Source organism: Micrasema longulum, unplaced genomic scaffold (genome assembly GCF_059751315.1).
Source record: "Micrasema longulum isolate JH-2025_06_02 unplaced genomic scaffold, ASM5975131v1 h1tg001009l, whole genome shotgun sequence".
NCBI classification, from domain to species: domain Eukaryota; kingdom Metazoa; phylum Arthropoda; class Insecta; order Trichoptera; family Brachycentridae; genus Micrasema; species Micrasema longulum.
In genome coordinates, this window is record NW_028278197.1 from 172,914 (window position 1) to 199,290 (window position 26,377).

Genomic DNA, 26,377 nt, shown 5'->3' on the forward strand with positions numbered 1-26,377 from the left:
AGGACAAGTGAGGGTAGCCAGAAAAAAATTACGCCACACACACGTGTCTGTCTTGGCACACAATCCTTGCTTCTTATACAATAATAATAGTTATCAATTCGATTCCAAAAAGCATGCGCTGTTTTACTTAAATGCTGTTTTTAATAATTGTGCACTAATTGACGAATAGATTAAAGATTATAAAAATTACAATATTAGACTGATATTTTAATCGAATGGTCCTCCCATGATCAGTTAAATTGCTTGAAATTATATATCGGAGACCTGAGATTTAAATTCCACTCTCCCACAACTTGATTCACATTTTTGAAAAGTTAGTAATCTAGATTTCACAAAAGTTTATATATTTTAATAAATTATAAAACAAAAATTAAAAAAAAAAATGTATCCAATCATGTCTTGAAAAAGAAATCAACGGTGTGTTATAAATAACTAAGGACAGTAAAGTAGCAAAAAATACTCCTGAAAAAAAAATTCTAGCGTTTGTAAAAATAAATAAGTATTAATACAAACAATAAAAGAATTGAAACAAAATGGATTTTCTTACAAAGGAAGAATGGTAAATGTAAAACAGTAAAAGCAATCACCTGAAAAAACCAATGACGGATATTAACTAGATTTCCTTTATTATCTTTTGAAAAAAAGTCTCTATCTTTGCTTGAATTTTCACTAAAATGTATAAATTCTCTACTTGGTAAAATCAAAGTTATCTAGATGCAAACGTGTAGGTTCAATGTTGGCTAATCTACAAAGATTTGGACATACTCAAAATATTGTTAATAATCGGTGTTCCTTGGTGACGTCGTCAGTATTAGTATGAGTAATATTTTTTACTGGTAATGGCAACATTCCAATTAAGTTTAAATGTCAAAACGAGACAGTACCGCGGAATTCTGGTATTTGTGTTTGTTTTTATTTTAGTATTTTTTTACGGCTTCAATATGCCCAAAGTAGTATCACGGAGTATCGTTTGTTCAGATACGAAAGATCAAGAGGAATACAGCGAAACAAAGCCATTACATATTTATTACTGTTTATGTGGACAGATGTCCTTAATTTTAGGTATAACCTCAAATATTTATGTTTTTCTTTTTTGCGCTGGGAACATAGAATTTGCTTGCATTTTTAATTATTTATTATGTTTTTATGGGTTACGATTTTTCAAAAAAGTGCAAACAAGTAAATAATACGCCATTTCATCAAAGGCTGTTACCTATAAAATTGTTTTACTTAATTTTACTCTATGGAGATAGATGTGTTCGAACAGTATATGCTCTTGCTTCGATTCCGTAAGTCATTATGGGTCAAAAATAATGAATTCTTTTTCTTCTTCGTTTTTTTGGGCCTGTTCACCTCTCAGCTCGGGTGTTCTGGCCAGTGTCGAGTTTTTGGTTTATTGATTGGTTGGAAAATTATCTACACTGATGGATTTCGGTCAGATTCGCCAACCCATACGGGTGCGGCTATATATTGTGAAGACGACAACTTTCAAAGATTGTACAAGAATGCATCTGTATTTACCGCGGAATGTATCGCAATCCAAGAAGCTGTCAAGTACGCCTTAAGCTCACAATATAGCAAGTTCCTAAGCCTGTCGGATTCCTTGAGTGTCTTACAAAGAATCAAATCCCCTCCATCCTCTTATCCCGAGGACGAGCTCTGCGTGGAAACTCGATTTCTTCTTTCTTTATCAGAGGCATCCAATAAGAGTATTCTTATGTCTTGGATCCCCAGCCATTGTGGTATTCCCGGGAACGAAAAAGTGGACGCGTTAGCAAAGGAGGTAGTCCACTCCGAGGATCCTGCCTACAGCAATTTACTACCCCTGGGTGATCTCCTTGCTATGACGAAGGAGAAGCAACTTCGCACATTGCAAGAATATTGGGTAGCCTCCTCCCAAGCCAAGGGAAGACATCGTTTTCAACTGAAGCCAAATGTAACAGAAAAGCCTTGGTTTTCCAAAGTGTTCCTGAACAAGTTTGAGACATCCTCCATATGCAGAATGCGCATTGGGCACTGCTGCAATGGTTCTCACCTGTTCAGAATCCATGTCCGGAATATTAAAAATGAATTGTTTATCAGATAGGATAATATGTATTTTACTTTTGACTATTTATTACAGTTATGATCATTTCATACATTATAGCATTAGGCCGACACTATTTTGACAAAATACAATAAAAGAGCTGATATTTTGATAAGAACATTGTTTTTCCGAATTGCTTAACCAACATACTTGGAATCGAGAATTTTATCTATATATTTTAAACTTTTTACTCTTAAGGCATTGCATTATGAGTCAGGCGTATGAATTGACATTTGCGAATGTCAGCTTGATGAGGAAGATTTAAATTATGTTTTTTTTGGATGCCCCATAAATGATTGTTATCCTGATTTCCTATCCGACCTTTCTGATATTAATATCCCATTCCCTATTCATATTCTAACTCTCCTGTCCCCTCTCAATAAAAATGTATTAAAATTTTTATGTAAATATCTAGTTATAAATTGTGTTATGCTGTTAATATGTTAATTTATTACATGTATATATTATATTAAATACTAACATACTAACTTGAATATATCATATTACTAACACATGTGTAAAAAAATAATAAATGAATTAAACAATAGTGTTTTACTAGGTATTATATTGCTAAAAATGTCTATGAAAATAAAAATTTTAGCCTTCTACATCGAACATGCAAATGCTCAGCGCTAGTGTTGTCAACCGTCAGGCGGACTTCTGCTATCAGGAGCCATTATAATAATTATTATTAACTTTTACACTAGCGCCTTTAATTTAATTTTCAGACTGTGCAATTGAAAAGTTGCCGTTGAGAAAAAAAGATGGCGCAAGGGTTATAGACGGAGCAAAACACGCACATAAGATAACTTGCGATGAAGATGAACCTGTTTACCTGAAGTGGCCAGAAGGAATAGAAAGACAATACAGGTTAAAGTGCAAAAAGTGTAGTCTTCCGATATACTATAAACATGACACTTCAAGTAATATCAATTTCATAATCAAAGGTTCGTATTTATTATTTATTTTATTTAGTACTGCAAATAGATACATTTCAAAATGTGCAACAATATTAATTGAGCTGCCAGTGTGAATACACTGCAACTCAATATAATGTATTTGCCAAAAATATTTAATAACTTAATGCCAAATATAAACCTTTTATTAACTTATATCTGTATTCTTAATCATTATTTTTCTACATTCTTCTAATTTTAAGATTCTCTTAATATAACCGATGGGAAAAATGAACTTCTGTTCTCTCTACTGGAATATATGTACGTATGTACCATATATAAGATTAGTTTTTACATATTTTTATATTCTTATTACTTCATTTTCAATTTTTTGCTACTTTTGTGTAAAATATATGTCTGTTCTTTATATATAAATATATGTAAAACATGTAAAAGCCTACAAGGCGTTTAAATAAATAAATAAATAAAAGACTCAAAATGTAAAACTAATTTTAAAATAAAAATAACTGCACTTATAAATAGTGTAACAAGAGGTTTTTTTGAATAATACATGTAGATAAATAAACATATTACTTTATATAATTGGTACGCATATTATTTATATTCTTATGTATTACATTACTTTATATTTGGTATTTATTGAAAAATTACTTGAAGGTAACATCATGTATTCTTAGCACATATATATACTTTATATTTATGTATACTTTATACTTTTTATAAAAATAGTCATTGGCACGTTGCTAGTCATGCGGCTATAAGAGTAGATCCCAGCAGAATGCTCGTACGAGGTTTTCCTGGAATTGGAATTATTTCATTCCAAAACACGCACGATGTTTGCTTAGAGGAATTTCTCTCTTGTGGCCCCAAGAGTGTTCAATGTCCTGGATGAACATAATTAGTTCTCCAAAACGAAGACCATTTTCAGGAAGAGTTTACAAGTCTGGATTTTGTCTAAGGGAAGAGACCATTGCAGGAGACTGCTGCGAGATATTGCATAGATTTATATACTATTGAGCGTGTTGTCCAGATGCTCTTTGAAATATATGTATGTTTATGTAATAATATTTCATTTTTGCTATTATTTGATTATGTACGTGCTTCCACTTTCCATTATATTGTATCCCAACTCAACACAGGGCCCTTGGTCTCATAGAGTTTGGGATACGTTATTATTAATTTTTTTTTGTAATATGTATGTATTTGTATGAATAAAAATTCAAAAAAATTTAAATAATAATTATTATTAAATTCTTGCATTTATAATTAAGTAGTTTAAGTTTTTTTGTTATTGTTATATTAATATATAATATAACATACCACTTATACTTTAAAACATAAAAAATCTCCATCTCAGAACAAGCAGAGACTATCCTAACCAGAGGGTGCTCCATATTAATTTCGTAATTCACTAGTTATATATAGATTCCATTAAATATTTATACTTATTTATGCAATGAATTTATAAAATAAAACTAAAAAAATCAACAGAATGAATAATTTAAGAAATGTAGATTCACGATACAACACGGTACAAAAATTCCAGTTAGTTAGTGAAAATTTTTGGTGGAAGTTCATTGTAATTTATAATTTATTTAGAAATAAAAGACAAGTGATTCTTAAATATCTAAATTTGGAATAACCAGTGCCTGGTTCAATAACTTTCGTCACGTATCTACAACATCAACTATCGATGCGCAAAAATGAGACACTGACTTTCTTTTAAATCTTGAAAAGGTTTTATTCTAGGTTTGAAAAAAAAATATGTATAACTTACCTAAGTATCAAATTATTGGCCCACTACTTGGTCAAAGTGTACAATCTACTTCCACTGTTCATCAGGACAATTAGTAAGTACTCTCAATATAAAATTGCTATTAAGAAATGGATAGTGGAGGTGGGTTGCGCACGAATCGATGAGTGGATCAAGCCAAATAGGTAAAAAATTGTTTCCTGATTATAAACTTTTGTCTGCAAGTTAATATGAATTTATTATGTTTTTATGATTATTTTATTTTATTTTCCTTATTATGTTTACGATGATAATTCGATTAATTACGTTTTTATTTTCTTATTATGTTTACTATGTTAAATAACTAATTTAAGGCATGTTTCATTATACTTATTGTAAAATGTTTCCCTCAGCATGGGGCACCCCAGTGAGGGAACATTATTCTGTATAAAAAAAAATAATACAATATTGTAAAAGTATAAATAAATAAATATACTTTTGTACTTATCAAGTTGTGACATAAAGATTAAAAAACAAATTGAACCACTGTCATGAAGTAAATAAAGTTGAAGAAAATAACATGCGTCGTTGAAGATGAACTATTCATATTTATTTATTACATTTTTTTTTTTTTTTAATTTTTGCATTCTTATAATTTACAAATATTTCAATTTTGGGGGGCATTTTGATCGAGTTGTAAATAACCCACCATTGACACTATCCACGGAACTACACCCTGATTCCGATTGATTTGTTTAACTGATACCATTAATATATTTTCACGTAATAAAAATAAGTCTCTCGCTTAGATTCAATTTTAAAACCTGATTTGTTTGGTGTAAAGACCAGCTAAGAATTTCAGTTCTATTTTAAATTTCAAACATGCTGCAAATGTACGCTAAACACTTAATTAAAATTGCATAATCAAATTATCACCGCGAAGCATTAATTAAATGAGACTTCATACAAATTGATTGAATCTTTAAGGGTCAAGCCGAATCAATATGTTACTTTTAAAATTAAGTTGAATAGAATTAAAGATGGCAATCTTTATTTCGGTGTGATTGTAAATATTCTTTCTTTATTTACTCATCGCTGCATTAAAAACAAAGTGGATTAGATTTGTGTACTTAATGCTGTGTTTGATGCCAAAGTGATAACATTTTAGCGGTAATAGATTTCTTACTGGGTACAATCTGTTTTAGTTTTAAGGTAATATATATTTTTGCACCGTGTTATTTCGAAATTGTACAACAGAAGTCTGGCATATTTTTAATCGCTTATATTTTTTTAGGTTCATTGATTAAGTCTTCGGGAGAAGGTCCCCTTACTGATATCTACCGGCAAGTCGCTGTGGCACAACCCAAGAAAATCATGGTCACTAAACACACCAAGAACATGGGCAAATTCAGCTCTGTCACTGTGTCAACAATAGATGAAGAAGAAGATGAAATAGAGGCGGTAAGATATGATGCATGTTTCTTTTTAGAAATTAAACCTTGACAACATTGACGGTAAAAAGGTTAAGTAACTGATGTGCCACTATAGCTGAAATTGAGTTATTCTCAGAATTTAAAGCTGCATTGTATGACTTAACACCCGTGGATATAAATACTGCGTAAATATTGGCATTTTTTCATATATTTTTTAAAAATTTATTTTTCCGTACACATATTATTTACAAAGAAATATATAACAATAATACACTTTAGAAAAATACATCTTGAAATTACGCTATAACATGAATTGGAAAAAATGCCCACAAAGGGCCATTCCTTTTTTAATTATTATAAAGTTTATAGCATATATATATGGTATTACATGAATATGAAAAGAAAAGAAAAGAAAAATAATGAAAAACTAAATTAACATATGTTGATATTACGAAAACATTAATTATTTGCAGTATGCATTTATTTTAAATTTTAATTAATTTTTTAAAGAATGTGTCTATCTGTTCCTTCCATGCTAATCCAAGACCTCAAATCTACTTTAAACTGTACCAGTGATTTAATGTTTTGTAGTTCCTTGGTTAGAAAATTGAAGGATTTTGGACCAACATGTAAGGAGTGTCTCTGTGCAAACTTAGTTCTGCATCCTGGAACTGACAGTACACTATCGGATCTATTACTAATACGATTTAAATTATTACTAAACAATACCCTATTCAAGTAAACATATTTCAAGCACTGAAATAAATAAAATTTTCTAAAACTAAGGAGTCCACTCTCTACGTATAATTTATTACTAGGAAATAGTCTATGTTTTTTGTAAATTATTTTAATTATATTTTTCTGTTTACGTCAAAAGCCCTCTTGTACGAATATTAGTAAAGTCAATGAATTTATATCACACAAAATTTGATTTATTTTTATGAATGCTTCATAACATCTGTCTTACCTGCATTGATTTGGAATTGATTCAAAATAAAAAAAATGTTACGCTCATTTTTCATTCAAAAATCTTTAATCGACTCTTCTGCAAAATTTACTTTATGGCTCATCAGTCATTTAGCCTTTTTACAGCAGCATTAGTTTGAGCACATCGAAACACTTATGTTTATGACTCTATTTGGTAAATTAAGCTATTTTTAATATTGTTGATTTTCCTTCGTAATCATTTTTCTGAACCCATTTTGTGGTTTTGTTTTGAACATTTGAACGTATTGACTAGTGAAAGTGATTATGATTAATTTTCGTGAGCTCTGTAAATGGCTATACTGCCATATTATTTTCTTAAAATGTTTATGCATTTCTATTAAAGTATTTGCCAGTACTATTTTTTTTTTATAATTTCAGAGAGAAGTGGCTGACAGCTATGCAAATAATGCCAGAATCATTGAGAAGCAGTTGGAAAGGAAAGGAATGAACAAGAGACCAGTTGGGACACCGGGGCCACATGAAGCGGAACCCAAGAGAGTCAGAGGGACACTCATAGACAAATAGTTCTAACATAGACAACAATTATCAACAATGTTTTGATTCTAAATATTCGTAAATACTGCAATTTGTTACCCTTGAAAACATGTAAGACCCCACTCGACGGGTATAAGGAGATACATTTCAATAAGTTACTGTGCTAAATGATTCAGTGTTTAACCTTTTCAGTGCCAGCAATATTTTGTATGAGACACAAGTGGATCAGGCATTTTTAAGTATAAAAACATTGAAAAAAAATAGCAATCGTTTTTTATTTACTTACTATTAGTAAATAAACTTACCAAAATGAGATGTTTTTCAGTTTTACCCATAAGTTTTACTCGCTTTTTAAAATTTTTAACAAAAAAGTATGTAAGGTTGTCATTTGTTATTACTTTTAACATATTACAACAGAGATGAAGAACATTTTAGGGAGGTAATATAGAAGTCTAGGCATATACAGGTCTTATGACCTGTCATTGGCTGGTTTAAGTGGCCACTTTACACACTGTGTAACATTCATCATTCTGCCCATATTTTTCATAGAGTCTTTATTCGATGAAATAAACACAATATTACAATATTAATACATTATAAAGAAGACAAAGTATTAAAATATATTTTGTCCCGATAAACCATTAAATAATAGTTTGTCATCGGGTGCTCAGACATTAATTTTAATTAATAATCAAATAAAAGTGTGCAGACATAATACTGTAAACGTATAAAATAATGAACATATATTATTATTTTAAATTGTTTATAATCTTATTTTTAACATTTTAATCTATGAAAATCATAAAAAACTTCTGAAGTGCTAACCCTAATGTCATCTTTTGGTACGAGTTAATTGTCATAATTTTTGAGGGCTCTGGGCATTTCATGTATTATATGTCAATGATCTGCCAGCATTCCTATAACAAACCACACGGTTTTTCATCCATCTGCCCGCATTCATAATAAACCACACGGTTTTTGTTGATATATTCTTCGATTGCCTCGCATATCAATTAATTGCCCGCACGTAAAGAAACATTTATAAAAGCTCTATGTTCCATTTACCCGCAGTTGCACCGAAGAGAGCCAGATTGGAGATTTTCCGCATTCCTGTCCCTGATCCCCCTTTCCTGACTTTCCAAAGGTAGGATTTTCATATATTCTGTAGTTTGTTTGGTCACAGACCGTTTTTGTCCGCATCTTCTATCTGCCACAACTTTTACCGCATACCACAACTTTTTGTGCACTGAAAATTAACACAGATCAACATTTCTGTCAAATGATACCATTAAATAAATCTTTACTCTACCGTGTAAATTCCTAAACACATGTATTATTTTTTTAAATTTACTAATTAAAATGTTTATTTTCTAAATTTTTCTAAGGGAGATTCAGAAGTCGATAACCAGAGTTAAGAACACTATTGAATTATGAAGAATATTATCAATTATGTTGAAGGCTTCTTATGGAAGGTTTTAAATCCCTGCTTTAGATCACGTAGATTTTTTACAAGACTATATTTAAAGTTTTTATTTATTTGATCATGCCAAGTCTTAATTTTTTTTTTTTTTTTTCAAAAAAGATTAACCCGTTAAGCCTCTATTTAGAGGCTTGTTAGCAGGTGGGAAAGAGGGGATTTGAAACGAGGCTATGAAAAATACACCACAACACCCAGACCAATTGAGAAAAAATCTTTCTTGAATTTTTTTATTGCAACTGGCGGGAATCGAACCCGCGAGGCCAGTTTCACAGTTAGCCGTCTAACCAACTACGCCACGGTGCCTGCTACGTCACTCTTTCTTGAATGTCCTTCTCGTATGTTTCAATGAGGAAGTTCAGTGGTTTTTTAAAAAAAATTATTTGTTAATAGACTGTTAAACTAAGTCAATTTTTTTTTTTAAATTTTATATATCGTATTATCGGCGCTACGATTTTTCTCCGCGTGTAATGTCAGAGGTTCATTTCCGCTTATTCTCATTCAGTTCTTCCCATTGGTCCAGAAGCGACAAGCAGACCGGAAATCTTCCATAGCTCTCAGATCATAGGTCGATTCACATGAACCAGTGACGTCATTTAAAGTAGTGCGTTTTTATCAAAATATTTTTTATTATTTTTTCTGTACGTTTTCAAGAAACTTTGCTGTACAATTTAATGCTCTAATTTTTACCCCACGTAAGAAAACATTTTTTGTATCCAATTTCCCGTAGGGCTGAAGTTCCTCATTCACTCTTGTCAAACCATCTTATTCATCATTATCAGTGTTGCTAGAGCCTGTTGTCGGCTCTGGCCTCCTCCAGAATCTGTCTCCATTCCTCCTTGCACCCTGAACCCTGTGGTTCTTCTCCAGTTCGTCAGACCAATTACTCTCATGTCACCTTCCACATCATCCACCCATCTAAATTTAGGCCTCCCTCTGCTTCGTCTGCTTTCCGGGGTGGTATAAATAATTTTATTGGGAGTATGATTATCATTCTTTCTGTTCACATAGCCTAGTTATTCTAATCTCCTCAATTTTATGAATTGTGCAATGTTGGGTTCAATATATATTAATCGAGCCCATCAATCAATCTCAAATTCCTAAAACATGTTTGGGCATGGCCAATAATTGTCAGCTTGCCCACCACATACCGCACACCACATCTGAGGACATAAGTCTCCTTGGTTGTGCCCACATATATGGAAAAGTTGCTCGTTGCCGAAGTAAAAAAGCTGACCGAAGGAGCTCTCTGTAATTTGTTAGCCTTAACATCTTTATTCTGAAAGAAAGTAATCCAGAAGTACATAATATGCACTTCATTGGATTGAGAAAAGAGGGAAGTGAATTCTTCACTGACTTTTATTAAATTGATTGGACATGATCAATTCGCCGAAATGATTATAAAACTTTTTAAAAGCCTTGAAATTCTTTTTGGAAGCCACCAGATCTGTATATCCGACAGGACCTATAACAGGCCACGGATAGTAGCGAGAAGCTCCATTCGGTAATCATAGAGAGGGAGAAAGAGACAAGACCACAGGATGTGTTCGGAAGACTGATTAGGATATCCGCAGCAGCACGAAGGGGAATCAACAATATTGAAAACAAATAGTTTGTCCTTATAAAAACTGCGTAGTCCAGTGATCGGGGATAACCCAAAAAAAACCCAAGAAGGCCAACAATTATAAATTAAAAATATAGGCAGGTTTGTTTAAAATCATAAAGTTGATAATTTATTGTGTACATAACATCAAATTATACACAATAATTCAAACCAATAAAAATTTTCTTGTTTGTTCAAAGATGTTTTTCTAAATTATTAATGTAGTGTGTAAAAACAATTATTATTTTATACGCACCTACTTACAATATACATTTCAATCCTATTTTATTGCATTTGCATTCGCGATCGGTCACACATTGGTCTGTTATGATAACAAGTATATGGATTATAAAACATTAATGTTCTGTTCGCTTTTTTCATTGGAAATGAATTTTTTACCCTATGTGTATTCCAAGTGGTACTATTTGATTTTTTTCCCTTTTTTTTACACCAAAATTGATGCCAGCGATTTAAAATGGGATGCCCTTCAAAGTGCGATTGGACAATTTAACAACCCATTTTTCAAGGTAAATTTCATAATTTTTAGCTTAAAAGTAATGTATTTCAATCTGTCGTGATTTGTGGAAATAAATGTTGATTTTATATTAATTTATTATTAAAAAAGATAAATAATAAACGTAAGTTTTTTCTTACAACTAAAGAGAGATTCCCTCACACTCGCTGATTAGCTTTATTGCAATGTGTAGAAATACGACATAGCTAGCCAATAAATATTTGTGCAAAGTAACTAGGGAGTTGTGGGAGTTGACTTTCTTACTGTTACATTATTTGGACACATTCTCAAATCATTTTTTTTGTTGCATGAAGGTTAGATGATCAGTCTCACGCTTCAGGTACCAGTTCAGGGACTATGAAATATTCTAGCGTGAAAACACCCTTTTAAATAAATATTTCATATCAGCCATGTGATCGAACCAGGGGACCGAACCCGAGACCTCTTGAATGGTAGAAAAACGCGCTGACCATTACACCAAGAGGCTGACATTCTCAGCTACGTAGTTGTAACTATAAATTAGGAAATAAAAATACAGTTTTGGAGTAGCGGGGGAATAATCATCGAACTTTTCATCTGGAATCTTCAGCACTGACTACTGCAGGAACACAACTGGCTCAATGATCATAAAACTTACTTTTCTTTTTAGGTGTCTGCTAAAGATGTTTCAAAAAAAGCAAAATTGTACTTAAAGAGAGATACTTTAAGTTTTGTAATATCACCTCTTTGGTTAGAATTACTTTTACTAACCATTTCACTTGGATCATCAGGGACAACTTTGCAAGAACTCAATAAAGGAATGTTTCTCAATATCAAAAATGAGGTATGGAGATTCTAGAAACAAATAATTGACACTCATATTTGTAAGGCAATTGTTGTAGGTAGCTATGTGAGAGCTCGCCGCATTTACTATTAATTAGTGGAATTAATCATTCAAAACAAGCTAGAATACCAACTGTCCACGAGCTCTGGTAATCTGACTCCTATGTGTTAATTAAGTTTGCTGTCAAAATGTCTACATTAATCATCTCTTTAACTGTAAATAAGGGCCTATCTAAAATACAAAACCAATAAACCATCATGCCGTTTCCCCGTATGGATAGGTAGAGAGAATAGAACACAACTTTAACCTGTATTTGCATACAAACATTTATAATTTATATTTACCATAATTATTGCAAAGCGCACTTTTTCAAGCCACCTCTGGTTTTTCACAAAAAAAAATATTTCTTATTATATGTATATTTAAACTTTTGTATACTTTACTTGGTGGGTTTATTGCAACATAGGATTTTTTTCCAACAAACATAAAATAAACCAATGTAAGAAATTTACTTATTCAGTGCGATGCTCACATACAATAGTGAACACAATATTACTACGTGGTGCTCACAGCATATGTGAGTAATTTACTATCAAAAAGGTTCATAGCTTAAGTATTCATAAAGAATATAGTATATTCATGGTCGCTAACAAAATAAATTTTTAAACTAAAAAATATAAGTATATAAACTAAAAAATAAAATATGTCAATTTTGAACGCGAGGAAAGGGAGAATAACATTTATAGTCAACACTGTTTATTAGATTAATATTTACTAGACCTACATATTGTCATGTAAAAGCCGTCTGGGCACATGATAATTCAAATCATAATAAAATACTTTTAAATTTCATGAAAATAGAGAGAGTAAGTGTAGAAAACGAGCGCGGGAAGGGGGTCGTACGGAGAACAGTAAATAAATGACAGGAAAGCATTAGGTGGGATAGAGACGGGGGTAGAAATGATTGAAAAATATCTAAACATCTTTGGGACTCCCCCGAAAACCAATTCCTACCGCCACCTGACCTACTATGGTCTTCCTCACAAGAGAGTGGAGTAGAATCATTTCCTGAATGTAAACAATAAATAATCAAAACATCCAAATAACTGATTTCCTAACACGAATATCAAATTTTTGACAGTCAGGGAAATAGAAAATGACCTTCATTTTCCACTTGGAAGTAAAATGAACACTGTGGACAACTACTACAAAAGCAGTGGCACCCTCTTAGTAGAGTGCTTCAAGTCCAAATTAGTTTAGTTATCGCCGTCACTCTTATGCCCCATTACCGATTCTGTATTATATTATTCAACATGTAATAAATACACATCGAAATATAACATAAATGTCATCTCCAACTGGGGTAGAAGCTCCCTGTCTAAGGCAAAGTAGTGACATTTCAGAGCCCATAATGAAGTTTCATCTTTCAACATAATTTAGTTGATTATTATTATTATTAAATAATTCTGTGTAAATATTGACTTTAGGAAAAAGAAAAACTTCTCCAAAACTACATGAAAACAGTACCGCAAGAAGATCAAAATTTAAAGCTGGAAATTTTTAACATGCTGTTCATAAGAAATGGCCTTAAGGTGACTGAATACTTCGGGAGATTTTCAGCGGAAACATTTAATATGACCATAGATTACGTTGATTTTAGCGACATAATCGAGGCTACGGAAGTTTTAAATATGAAGGTAAATTCCAGTTTTTATTTACTAAAAACTACATAGAAACGGTGCAAAAGTGAGTTACGATTATACTGATACGCAGTTTTTGTTTTAGACATTTATATTCTTTTGATTTACCCATATTTATCAATTTAGTGACCATTTTGAGTTAGTTGTAAATAATCAAGATAGATATACTAGATAAAACTGTAGCAATCTTGAATCTCTATTACGGGACGATGTCGCAATGAGGAATTCAGTGCTACAGGAAATTGGATATAAAAAAATGTTTTCTTACTTGGGGTAAAAATTAGAGCATTAAATTGTAGGGCGAAGTTTCTTGAAAATGTATGAACGAACGACATCACTAATTCTTCAAAATCTTCCTTTTATACTTAAGAAATTATTTAAAATGAATTTGTTTATAAGCAATGGGTCTCAAACTGATAATCAACTGCCAAAATTAGTTTAAAATGTGTTATTATCTTACAATATGATAAATGAGGGCAAAGCAAAGATAGCAAACTTCCGTTTTGGTGTTTTCGAGAAAAATAACAAAAACTGCTACACTAATGCCAAAGAGAGTCTTCATGTTAGAAATGTTATTTTCACTGAACTTAAACTTTAAGATACTAATAAATTAGCTTTAATAGAAACACGGATTCAAAAAACTTTCTTAATATTTGTATGGCACAGCCATTTTGAAAATTTAAATCTCAAGCCTGTCATTGGTTGAACAAAATGGCTGATGGATATTGCTATGTTTGCTTTCAAACTATTAGAAGTATGATTTTAAACTACATTTGCAACTCAACTCACGATTTTTATAAAAATACAGTTGATAAACTACAGAATGACATTATAACCAGAAAAAAAAATTTTGGAGGTTGCTATCTTTGCTTCCAATGCCCTCATATGCTTATTCAATCAAATTAATCTAATTTTACTTAAATATCTATATGTTTATTTTTTGGGTGATGCCGTGTTTCGGCTACCATTGCAGGAGCCATTTCCAAGGTGAACTGTTTGTTTTGTAGAAAAAAAAATGTTTTTATATAGTAGTAATTTGTACCGTGCCGCAGTCAGCATATTTCTATTCAGTTTATCCTGAAGATGGCTTCTGCAATTGTAGCCGAAACGTCGGAACAAATTCAACACACACGGTATCATCCAAAAAATAAACGTATTGATAACAGTGACCGTGAAAACCTTCGCATCTATTTTACTTAAATATGAATTATAATAATAAAAATACATACATGGTTTTATTCCACTTTTATTTATAAATTTTTACCAGTGACCGGGTTTCCAGTCTGACGATGTCGGTCACGACGAAACCGGTCACTAGTAAAAATTTATAAACAAAAGTTAAATAAAACTATATATGTATTTTTATTATTATAATTAAAAATGCAGTTCCACCAAGAAATGTCATTAGAAAAACTCAATTACTGAAATATGTTTAAAACTTCCTTTACATACCTACCATTTATAAGGAATTCGCTTCAAAACAAATAAACCAGCCAGAAGCCAATTGTCAAGGTTACAAACAAACTTTTCTGTGTAATGCTGATTACCGACGCATAGAAAAAAAAAAAAGAACATACTTTAAGATTCCAGTAATCAAAAAATAAACGCGCAGCTTTTGATTTTTAGTAGGTATGAGAGTAAAAAATTCTCGAACATCGTTTATATTTCAATGAACACTCGGGCTGAAAGTGTCAAGTAAGTTCTCAGGCTTTTTATTTTTTTGTTTTGTTATATAACTCATAATAAAGTTTATTTTTTAAATATTACCTTACATTTGATTATTTGTACTGGCATTATTTGAAAAATTTATTTCTACTACTAATTTAGGAGTTAGCGTTGCTTTAAAACAACTGCGGTTAAGAGGAGTAAAAACTTTCTGGAAAAAAAATAGTATGAAGGTAAATGAAACATTTTTGTAACCTTACAAATATATTTAATGTAAATATTATGTAAACAAAATACATTAAAAAAACAGAAATAAATTATTAATAATACACAGACACATTTGAACAAAAAATATACTGAAATATAAAAAAAACCCTTTATAGTTTGGTGAAAACCGTTCCCTCGGATGACAGAATTTCAAAAGACACAAACACGCCAGCATAGTTATTAGCAGTTTTATGTTAATTATACAATTTTAATAAATGTACACTTATCCCGTGTAAGAAATAAATCCAACTTACACGGAATCACCCAAAAAGGATACACATTGATAACAGTACACTAAGTTTATGAAAATAATATGTTTAGGTCCAACAAAGAACAAAAAGGAAGATGAAAAAAATATTTGACACAAGTGATTTGGATCCGGAAGGAACATCGATGGTTATTGTAAGCAGTATTTATTTCAACAATAGATGGCTCTACGCTCCCACTGTATTGAATGGGACATACAACTTCTTTCAGAATCAGAGCAGCCTAAAGAAGGAAATAAAGATGTATAGAGTGAATGGAATAATGCCGTATGCGTATATTCCTAATCTCGACGCTGAAGTAAGTTTTTTTATTCATAACTGCTCATGTTTTTTAATAATATTTTGAGTTTGTTCAAATTATAGTAAAGGACTGTATTTTAACTTACTTTTCCTTAAGAGGATAGGCAGTGTCAGAGAAATTTGATGAATAGGTATTTGAACATAAAATATTACAACAGAGATGAAGAACATATTAGACAAGATAATATAAAAGTCTAGGCATCTACAGGGCTTATGACCTGTCATTGGTTGGTTTAAGTGGCCACTTTACACACTGTGTAACATTCACCATTCTGCCCCTATTTGAACATCCATATTCCTTTAATTCTTTCATCTGCTGATGTTTGTGAAGTTAAATAGCTGAAACCTTTATTTATGCGGGTAAGATTCATCTAATTGAATTATTTCACCTACTAGGCAACGCCTGAAAATGTTATTTTTTCAATTTCTATACTTCTTCATGGACCAGGTGAATTTATCAACAATATTTCGAGTTTGTCTAAATTTTTGTAGACAAGGACTGGATTCAACTCCCCGGGGAGCTGTTAATATTGACATATTAAAACAGAAATGAAGAGCATTTTAGATAAGATAAAGTAGAAGTCTAGGCATCTACAGGGCTTATGCTTATGAGTAGAATGGTGAATGTTACACAGTGTGTAAAGTGGCCACTTAAACCAGGTAATGACAGGTCATAAGCCCTGTAGATGCATAGAATTCTATATTATCTTGTCTAAAATGTTCTTCAAATTCAAACAATATTTTCAGTACATACCTATCATACGTGTATATTTTTTATCAATCTACTAATATCTAGGTACTTCCATCGGTTTGAAATTAATATATAACACTAATGTTAGTAAACATTAGTATATAACCACTTACCGTAACATAAAATACATCGTAAAATACAAATACATATAAACACAAAACTTGTAGGTACCGAGTTGGGGTAGCAACAGGCATCCGTGTTGATTGAAAAGTCCTCAATTTTGTAATACGCTTTTTCACACAAAGTTTCTATTCATTTCTGTCAAGGTTAAAATATTTTTGGGAATTTTATTATAAAAGTGTGTACAGTACCCCATGAATGAATTACTTATCTTACTAAGTCGGAAAAATATAACAAGTTTTTGATTTTTTTTTGTAAACATGTTCAATTACGACAATTACAGGTTACCAACGAAGATACTTTGAATTTTCAGACAAATATATACATTTTTGTACATAAATATTGATGTTAGTTTATACTGTCTCGATATCTACCGATGAAGATAGCGTTCATAATCGCAGCGCAGGTTATTTCTGTTTCTAGTATTGAAGTATAAAAAAACAATGTCTCATATTGAAAATAAATTTGTTGCTCTAGCTTAGTTTAATCAATTTTCCAATCAAACAATCTTTAGAAAAATTGTCTTTTTTCATATTTTTTTTTTTAAAGAAATCTTTGCGTTTGTATGATTTACCCAAATATTTCAATATTGGTAGTCATTTTCAACGAGTTGTAAATAATTTGCTATTAGAAAATGGAAATAAGTTGTGGTAGAGTGGGGTGCGAACCTCGAACCTTTGATCCATGAGTCCACGACACTAGCCACGGGACCACAACCCGATTTGAATACAAAAAAAACATCCTCAACATAGATAAGTAAATATTTGAATGATAAGAAACATTCTTGACTATGACCATGGTCTTATTTAGACAGTTGAAAAATTATGTTCATAATGACAAAGTAAACTAAAATTGTATAATGTCTTCTTCGGCACGGGTTTCCCAATGAGAAATACATTGTAAATTCAATGAGGAAATTCAGCCCATGGGTAAAAATTAGAGCATTAAATTATATGGCAAAGTTTCTTGAAAATGTACAAAAAAAAATTGAAAAATATTTTATTAAAAACAAACTACTTTGAACGACGTTACTAGATTTACGGTTTACTTACCATCGGTGGATCAATCGACATAACTGACCGAGAAGAAGGGGAAGAGAACTTGAGACGTCACACGCGGAGTAATTTCAGAAATAGAAAACTTTAAAAAAGCAAAGCGCTGATAATACGATACATAATTATTTTTTTGGCTTAGTTTAACAGTCTATTAATAATAATTATTATAATAAAAAACCACTGAACATCCTCATTACTCAATGTATTCTTGGGGAGTATTAAATAAATAAAAAAATACTTGAACAGATAAACAACATTCGATTGATTCAATCAGCATTCACTTTGTAACATCCTTAACTTCAGCCATAGATTAATTTGAACAATATAAAGCGTCCCTCATCATATTTGCGTTGTCATTTAGTAATGATAAAACACATTTAGTTCTTTGACCATTGTCATACGGAATTACTAAAAATAACGACAACAATAAAATTATTCCAATCTTATCAATCATTTGAGTGTGAATAAAATTTTTCGGTTTTTATATTAGAGAAGCATGCCTCATCATTTGGGTGTGAATATATATAGTCAATTTTTGAAACATCGACCTCAACTTTGACCTTAGTCAAATCAAATTCATGATTTGAATATGAAGAATGATCTTCAACTTTTACCTTATTTAAATCTACTTCGTCGTTTTCGTTTGGAGAAAGGCATTCAACTTTGACATTACTCAGAGGTAATTCCTGGACAGGAAAGAAAGATGTGTTTTTATCTTTGATTGCAACCACATTTTGATCTTCCGATGTCTTGAGCTGGTAATCTTGCTTCATCTCATCTTGAGGGTTAAGGTAAGTTATAGGAATGTCCCATTCCATGTGTGCTGATGTTTCTAAAGCACCATTACTCGTCTGCTGACATTTAAAAATATGAGGGTCCACATTTTTTTTAACCAACAGCGCACATCCAGTGACCAAATGAGTGCTATAATTTTTCATATCACTCTCCAGCTAAAAAAAAAATATTATATTAGAGTGACGTGAATTGAGCACTGTTTTCACAAAGCGAAATATGTTTTTTTAAATTTATTTTTTTGTTATTTTTACAATATAAATAAGAGGTAAAACAGAGTATTAAAAAAATAAAGGATAATTACGTAGCAATAAAATACATATTAACAGTAAAAATAGTAAACAAAAATCCCACAAACGCATGGCCTGTTCGTGGGTATTCAAGAAATGTTTATGAATTTTTGCTCCTATCATAAATAGACAGTTATAAAATTTTTGTGTAACATAAGAAAGAGAAAAGAAAATATTCTGTAAAAGATGATGAGGTATTTTTTTAGTGATTAAAAAGGAAATAAAAAATATAAAAAAACATTAAAATATTCCTTATTATTAAAGGGCAACAAAATATTTCAAAGAAAAAAAGAGTTCATATCTTTAGTTTGAATCCAGGATAGTGCGTCTTTTTTAAAAGAAGGAATATTTTTAAAGTTTGGGATCAATGAAATATTATCAGTAAAAAAATAATTTAAAAATTTATTACTATTTACGAGTATGATTAAATTATTGCATAAGTAAATATGATTTATTATATAAGTTAGTATTAATATAAATCTCCACCAACAATCCACAGAAAGGGGTTTGGTGGTATTTTAATTACTGTAAAAATAAATTAAAATGTTAAAAATGTATTACAATATTTGAGTTTGTCCAAATGTTTATAGACAAAAGACTGGATTTCACTCCCTTGGGAGTCATTAAGATTAACAAATTACAACAGGGATGGAGAATACCTTAAAGAAGGGAATATGGAAGTCTAGGCATTTACAGGGCTTATGACTTGTGGTTGGCTGGTTTAAGTGGCCACTTTACGCACTGTGTAATATTCACAATTTTGCCTATGTCTGAACATCCATATTAAAAATCACCAGATGGAAGAAATATGGATGTTCAAACATAGGCAAAATGGTGAATATTACACAGTGTGTAAAGTGGCCACTTAAAGCAGCCAATGACAGGTCATAAGCCCTGTAAATGCCTAGACTTCCATATTACCTTCTTTAAGGTATTTTCCATCCCTGATGTAATTTGTTAAAAATTTATATCAATATAAATAAAATAAAAATAAGTATTAAAAAATCGACAAAAAAGTAACATTGTCAAGAGGAGGTTTTTTTATGATAAAAACTAACTTGTAGGGTTTTATCAAATCAAGAATACTGTTTAATACAAATTCTACATCCTAACTCATATAAGTACTGGAAATCGATAATACATAAGCAGTGGAACTATTAATTAAAAAATTCCAAACTTACAAAATTTTCACAAAAACGTTTTATTTACATATTTTATGATAGGAATGTATAGAAAAGTTGATTTGTGTTGGGAATATAATAAGAGTTTACTTTTGTGTGAAATCATTATTAAATGATTTTTTATTATGTTTTATTTACTTATAGGTATGTTATTTCTGATATATTTTCATATTATTACACAATTAAATGATAATCTAATCCAATTTGACTCGCTGCAACTTCGCACATATATCATTTTACTAAAATTTTATTTTACCAATCGATAAATCTCATATAGAAGAATCGCTTTCTGTCAAAAATCACATTTTGTTTTTTGTAGATATTTCGCTTTGTGATAACGGTCACACAATTATCACACTAAACTAAAATTGTAAAATGTCTTCCTCGGCACGGGTTTTCCCAGTAAGGAACACATAGTCCATTCAATTGTATAATGCATTATTGTGAAGTATTAAAATAGATAAATAAATTAACATCCACAATTCATTTAAATATTTTTTGCATCTATTTATTTCTTTCTTACAATATGTTAAACAATTTATTTTACTAGTTTGTCAGGAAATTCCCTACAACAAACAAAAAATTCGTTTTTTCAGTCTTGTTTTTTACTTTTCTCGGACAAATACCAAACAAATCACCTTGACCTCATATAAAACAATGCTGAGCAGTGCCTATTAGCTGTGAATTAAACATAATAAACTTACGTTAAAATGATCTTGGCATATGTATAGTGCGCTAGCAGCGGTCATGGATGCTTCCGATGTTCCCATACAAACAGACCATCTCTTTCTCAGAGCAAGATCCCGTGGAACCTTCGCAAATAATTTTTCGGGTTTACTTTCACTTGTGTTATTGCACATAGGCACAACACATCGACAAAATGGCGTCACCGTAAACTGTCGGCTTGATAATTCACATTTAGAAGGGCTAATTGGAATAGACAAAATAGAATCAATGTTTTTTGAGAGTTTTGAATCCGCTTTTTTGTTTTTACTTTGCCACTCGAATATGTGAGGGACGCGTTCTCTTTTCAGTCGCAATCTGCAACCGGTTAGCTTGTATTTCATCAGATTATCAGTGTCCTCTTCAAGCTGAAAATTTGTAACATTTTTTAGGTTAAGTTTGATAGACTTCATACTCGATGAATGATGAACTAGACTGGTAATTTGAAACTTACATTGAAATGATCTTCACAAACGTGGCGATGACTCTTAGTAAACTTTTTATTCGGATTACTATCGTACCATTTGATAGCGTGACACCATTTTTCTCTCATGTACCCTTGCGGAAAAGCAAAAAATATCTTTTTCCCCGTTTTTGATGTATTTTTACAGTAAGATACGGTACACCACCTCTTGGAAGACATTGTAAATAATGTCAATTTTCAATTTTTTCGTAATATTGACGGAGGATGTGAAGAAATGAAAAAAAATAGAAAGTTGATTGTGAGGTTGTCAGCTGACAGATGACAGATGTCAAAATTTGTGAAACAAAAAATAATGTTACAACTTACATAAATCAAAATGGATAACTCGCTACCTATCGTGGGTTACCAGAAAACTGAATGGGATTGGATTATTTTATTATGAAACTTTTGTTTCAGTAGGTAAGTTATTAATTAATTTTTTCCTAAATTATGATATCCCAAGAGAGGATTCGGAAAAAAATAAGAAGAAAAAAAGTAACGTAAAAACAATAAATTTATAACAGTCTTCATTCAACAGCATCAAAAAATATAAACATACCTACTGTAAAACAAGGTTTCAAAGTATTTTGATTTCTTTTCCGATCCCTTAACACTTTATTTTCCTTTTCTCTTGTATAATTTATAAAGGTACACAGTCTCTTACAGAAATTTTAATTTCCGCCAACGATGTAATACAATGCCGATAAAATTCATATTGAAACAAATACACTTGGTAGGTATTTACTTGTCCATAAACATTTAGAGATTCAAACATGCTCAGAATATTATTGATTTACCCTGTAATGTTCAGTTTTTACCACTGTAAGAATTAACCCATAGTATTTTTAGGTGGTGGACATTCCTTACGCCACTGCGGGAATATCTATGCTTGTGTTTCTGCCAAGGAAATTAGGGAGTTTATTGGACATGGAAGAAAAAGTAATGAATCACGAAGACATTTTGAAGTATGTAGATACATTTATGAACCCAACTGCTGTTGCTGTAAGCCTCCCGAGGTATTCTCTAGAAATGTCGGTTCTTCTGCCGAAGAAACTAGAAATGGTGAGAGCAACCTCATTTTTCTCCATCTAAAATGTAGTTCGTAATAATTGATATTTAAATCAGGGGATATAAAATTCTACGCATGAAAATGACATTTGAGACGGGCTGTTGTCTAATGGACAGTATCGTGGAATTCGGAAGGTCCGAGGTTCAAATTCTGCTCTAGGTACCTACTACAACACGTTTCCCACTGTCTAGCAGATGCAATAGTTGCATACGACAAATTGAAAATATCTCTAAAATTAAAATATCGGTGAGCGCTGTAAATAAATTCACGTAATCAATTTTAATTGATGTGAAAAAATTTCGAGAATAGAATTAATGTGGTTTATTCGAAGTTTAATAAATCTTTGAAAAAAAACATCTTTTCAGATGGGCATAGAAAAAATATTTGAAAAAGATGCCGAGTTACGTGGTATGATTACGGGGAGAGATGTTTATTTCACAAATGCCATTCAAAGAATTAAACTTTGGGCGGATGCAGGAAGAGGAGCCTTCAAAGACACAGGTCAGATTGTCGTTTTATAATCAGTTTTACATTAAACTCGGCAACTTGAGTTTGGAGTGTTTGGACTATAGTTGGGTTTATATTATATGCGCCTTCTAGTGGAATTTCTTCAAATGTATCAAGTACATCTCATTATTATGATATTATTGTATACAAATTACCAACGTGCCATTATAAATTAATACCATCTAGATTTTACCACGTTAGCGAAAACTGGTGAAAGTACCTCCTGGGCTGGCATTCCAAACGCTTTCGTGGCCATATTATATCGTGTATTTACATACTAAATACACGAGAAAAACTGTTTTCTCGTGCCACGAGAGTGGTTCAGGATAACACCCCTGCAGTGCGATTGAATGCTCTCTAAGCTAGCTAGCACGTATTTAGTATAGATCTAAATTTGTTTTTTTATATTTTTTTATATGAGAGTTGCATTATTTTTTACCTTGCTTATAATATACAAGGTTTATATATCAAAAAGACGATTTTTCTGCTATTATATTACTTTATTTTAGCTAAACTGTTTGGAATCAGAAAGAATATTCTAATGTTGGCCAATCAGGAACTTCTCAGAATTTGCTCATGTGGAGAGAAAACCACTTAAAACTCTTCAGGAGAAGCCGACCTGTTAACAGTTGTCAACCGGCCTTCCGTCCACTAGAAGAGTGTTCGGCATTTTGTTCCCTACTTTGATTTATTTTACCAATTGCCTGCACTATTTTGATCATGTATGATACTACCTCTCGTGTGAGTTCTTTATTACCTATCACCGATGGGATGTCGCAAAGATCTTCACATTAAATTTATTGCAACAGAGAGGGAAAACATTTTTGAGAATGCATTTTTGCCTCTCTGTTGCAACAAATAAAGATCTAAATAACCCCCTAGGGAGGAAATCAAATTAAATGTTATACAAATTATTAATAACTAGTAAATATTTTTGTAATTTTTATTTTTACGTTTTGAAATTTTGCCCTTAAGATACTTTTTTCGGCAACCTGCTTATTTTTTTTTATATATATAAACCTTATCAACAGGCATTATTTATCCCAATATCTTTCACTCAATAAATCGTTGAACCCCCTAAAACATTTCTCTCAAAGAATTACTCTTTTTTGTAACATGAAAATAGTTTTAATGCCGGCAGCTCGGTCCTAAACAATTCTTTTTTTTATTTATTTAACTTCGGTTTCCTTTTATTTAGAATTAATATACTTGTCAATATTATCATACTTTTGAACCGGACAACTTTTCGTGAAATTTGTTTGTTCATATTGTGTTTATTTATTTTTTAATACTAGAATCTGGATAATATTTCGAAACCATTCCATTTTTCTCATATTTCGGTTTTAAACTTAGAGTATTATATGTATATACTCTAAGGTTTTAAAATGCTTATTTTGTTGACAGGTGACGAAGAATTACCCAAACCGATAGTTACTATGTTCGCCGATCACCCTTTTCTCTTTATTGTTAAAATGAATGATACATCATTTATGATTGGACACTTTTTAATTTAGAATATAAAAAATACAAATTGTTATATTAAAACCACCACTAACAGACCACAAGGAGTGGCTTAGTTGGATTATAAAAAATATAAGCCTTTTTATTATTTAAGTGTTTATTTATTTATTTGTTTATTTCTATTTACCCAAGTGTGTATGTAGAAGATAAAGAAATTGTTATTTTTTGTTAATAAACTATGATTATTATTATTATTATTACACTATGCTTAATTTTTTGTGAATTTATATTTTTATTATTAATAATAAAAATATTTATTGAATTTATATTTTAAATACTAAATAAATTTGAAAATTTAATTGGTGGTATTTTAATGTTACTCTATGTTCGGGTGGATTCAGAATGTAGTTATTTGTGAAATAGAACCAGAATTCTGACCCAGGTACAAATCCTAAATATTTTTTACATAATAATAAATATATCCACGCATTACACAAACAACATTTACCCTAATTAAAGACGCTGTTATGTGATGGAACGTCAAAAAAGAGTACAAAAAATACACGCCAAAATGTAATTATAATTATAGAATAAATAATTTGAATATAATATCCCCTTCTGCAAATGATTCTTCATCTCCGTTAAAATATTTATAGATATTTTGTTGATGCGCCAGCAATATCTTTCACCTTCATTTTTTTAAATTAGGGAAATAATTTTAAAAATGTACTTTTTGATGATAGATTCTTTTGCATATTTTTTTATTGATATAAAAAAAGAAAAATGCGTTTTTATTTCATTTTATTTTGATGTTACAAAATTGAGTTAGTGAGAAATTAAAAATGCTTTTAACTCTTGTGTGGCTGTGATGTCACACTAGTCGACATAGGACACAAGACTTGATAAATCTCTCTTATTTTTTAAAATGATGAATTCGTATTTTTTGTAATCTTCAAATGGACATTTTCACACTCAATTTGGAAAGTAATATTTTTATAACTATCCTAAATGTTGATACGAAAAATATTTATCCTTGCTACGCGAAGAATAAATGTCCGCTAATTCAGCGACACATCTATACAGATACCCTATACAAGAGAGAGCACGAATATATAAGTCATAAAAGGAAGACAGAGACGCTGTTCTGCGGCGGGTGTCATCTAAAACAGATTTAGTCTTCAGTCGGTTGATGACAATGATGCGGGACGCACGCGCGTAACATAAGCGGCGTATTAGTGATTTTTAATTTATTTTGCTATAACAGGGTTCAATTATATGTTTATTCGCATAAATTATGGAAAAGGAATTATTAAAGAGTATGTCTCCATGTTTTCCATTTTTTTTAATGTCTGAATTTTAGAATATTGCGTCTTTTACTAGTGGTTACACGACGTTACATCACCGCGCGCAAAGGGATTATTTACCACAGTCTTTCAAGAGTTAAAAAAGTTTGCCGGCGCAACAACGATTTGATTTTTAGCTTTAGAACCTCCCAGATGGGAATTTCAAGATTGATTCTCAATACGCAACAGAAAAAAACTAATTTATAATGTACAAATAAAACACTAATATTTTTATCTATAGATAAAAAATAAAACAGTCATTTACCAATACATAATTTACCATTCATCGATACATTTTTATGTATTTTTATGTAATCAAAAACACATATATATTTTTTTCATCAAAGAAATATTTGC

General features: G+C 31.0%; 2 protein-coding genes and 1 long non-coding RNA gene across 3 annotated transcripts; 2 read left to right on the forward strand and 1 right to left on the reverse strand.

The window, feature by feature from the left end:
* The first annotated feature begins 838 nt into the window (after positions 1–838).
* LOC148277581 (STING ER exit protein) lies at positions 839–7,960 on the forward strand. The gene is made up of 4 exons (XM_088232667.1): positions 839–1,062; positions 2,815–3,033; positions 6,030–6,196; positions 7,534–7,960. The coding sequence occupies exons 1-4, from the start codon at positions 840–842 to the stop codon at positions 7,678–7,680; spliced, it is 756 nt and encodes a 251-aa protein (XP_088088793.1). The 5' UTR covers position 839; the 3' UTR covers positions 7,681–7,960.
* A 2,366-nt stretch (positions 7,961–10,326) lies between these two features.
* On the forward strand, positions 10,327–24,861 carry LOC148277582 (iripin-8-like). Its single transcript, XM_088232684.1, has 7 exons — positions 10,327–10,350; positions 11,894–12,067; positions 13,555–13,659; positions 16,021–16,308; positions 22,490–22,702; positions 23,075–23,210; positions 24,621–24,861. The coding sequence occupies exons 1-7, from the start codon at positions 10,327–10,329 to the stop codon at positions 24,728–24,730; spliced, it is 1,050 nt and encodes a 349-aa protein (XP_088088810.1). The 3' UTR covers positions 24,731–24,861.
* Positions 17,375–21,940, reverse strand: LOC148277583 (uncharacterized). Its single transcript, XR_015823419.1, has 3 exons — positions 21,632–21,940; positions 21,159–21,545; positions 17,375–19,141 (listed from the first exon to the last, which is right to left on the reverse strand). It is a non-coding gene; the product is annotated as an uncharacterized LOC148277583 (long non-coding RNA).
* Positions 24,862–26,377: the final 1,516 nt, after the last annotated feature.

Coding starts and splice junctions, on each gene's coding strand:
- LOC148277581 (XM_088232667.1), top strand. CDS start 840: ATGGCAACATTCCAATTAAGTTTAAATGTCAAAACGAGACAGTACCGC. Junction 1,063..2,814: donor ACAGATGTCCTTAATTTTAG/GTATAACCTCAA, acceptor TTTAATTTTCAG/ACTGTGCAATTGAAAAGTTG. Junction 3,034..6,029: donor TATCAATTTCATAATCAAAG/GTTCGTATTTAT, acceptor ATATTTTTTTAG/GTTCATTGATTAAGTCTTCG.
- LOC148277582 (XM_088232684.1), top strand. CDS start 10,327: ATGGAAAAGTTGCTCGTTGCCGAA. Junction 13,660..16,020: donor TCATAAGAAATGGCCTTAAG/GTGACTGAATAC, acceptor TAATATGTTTAG/GTCCAACAAAGAACAAAAAG. Junction 22,703..23,074: donor TGCCGAAGAAACTAGAAATG/GTGAGAGCAACC, acceptor ACATCTTTTCAG/ATGGGCATAGAAAAAATATT.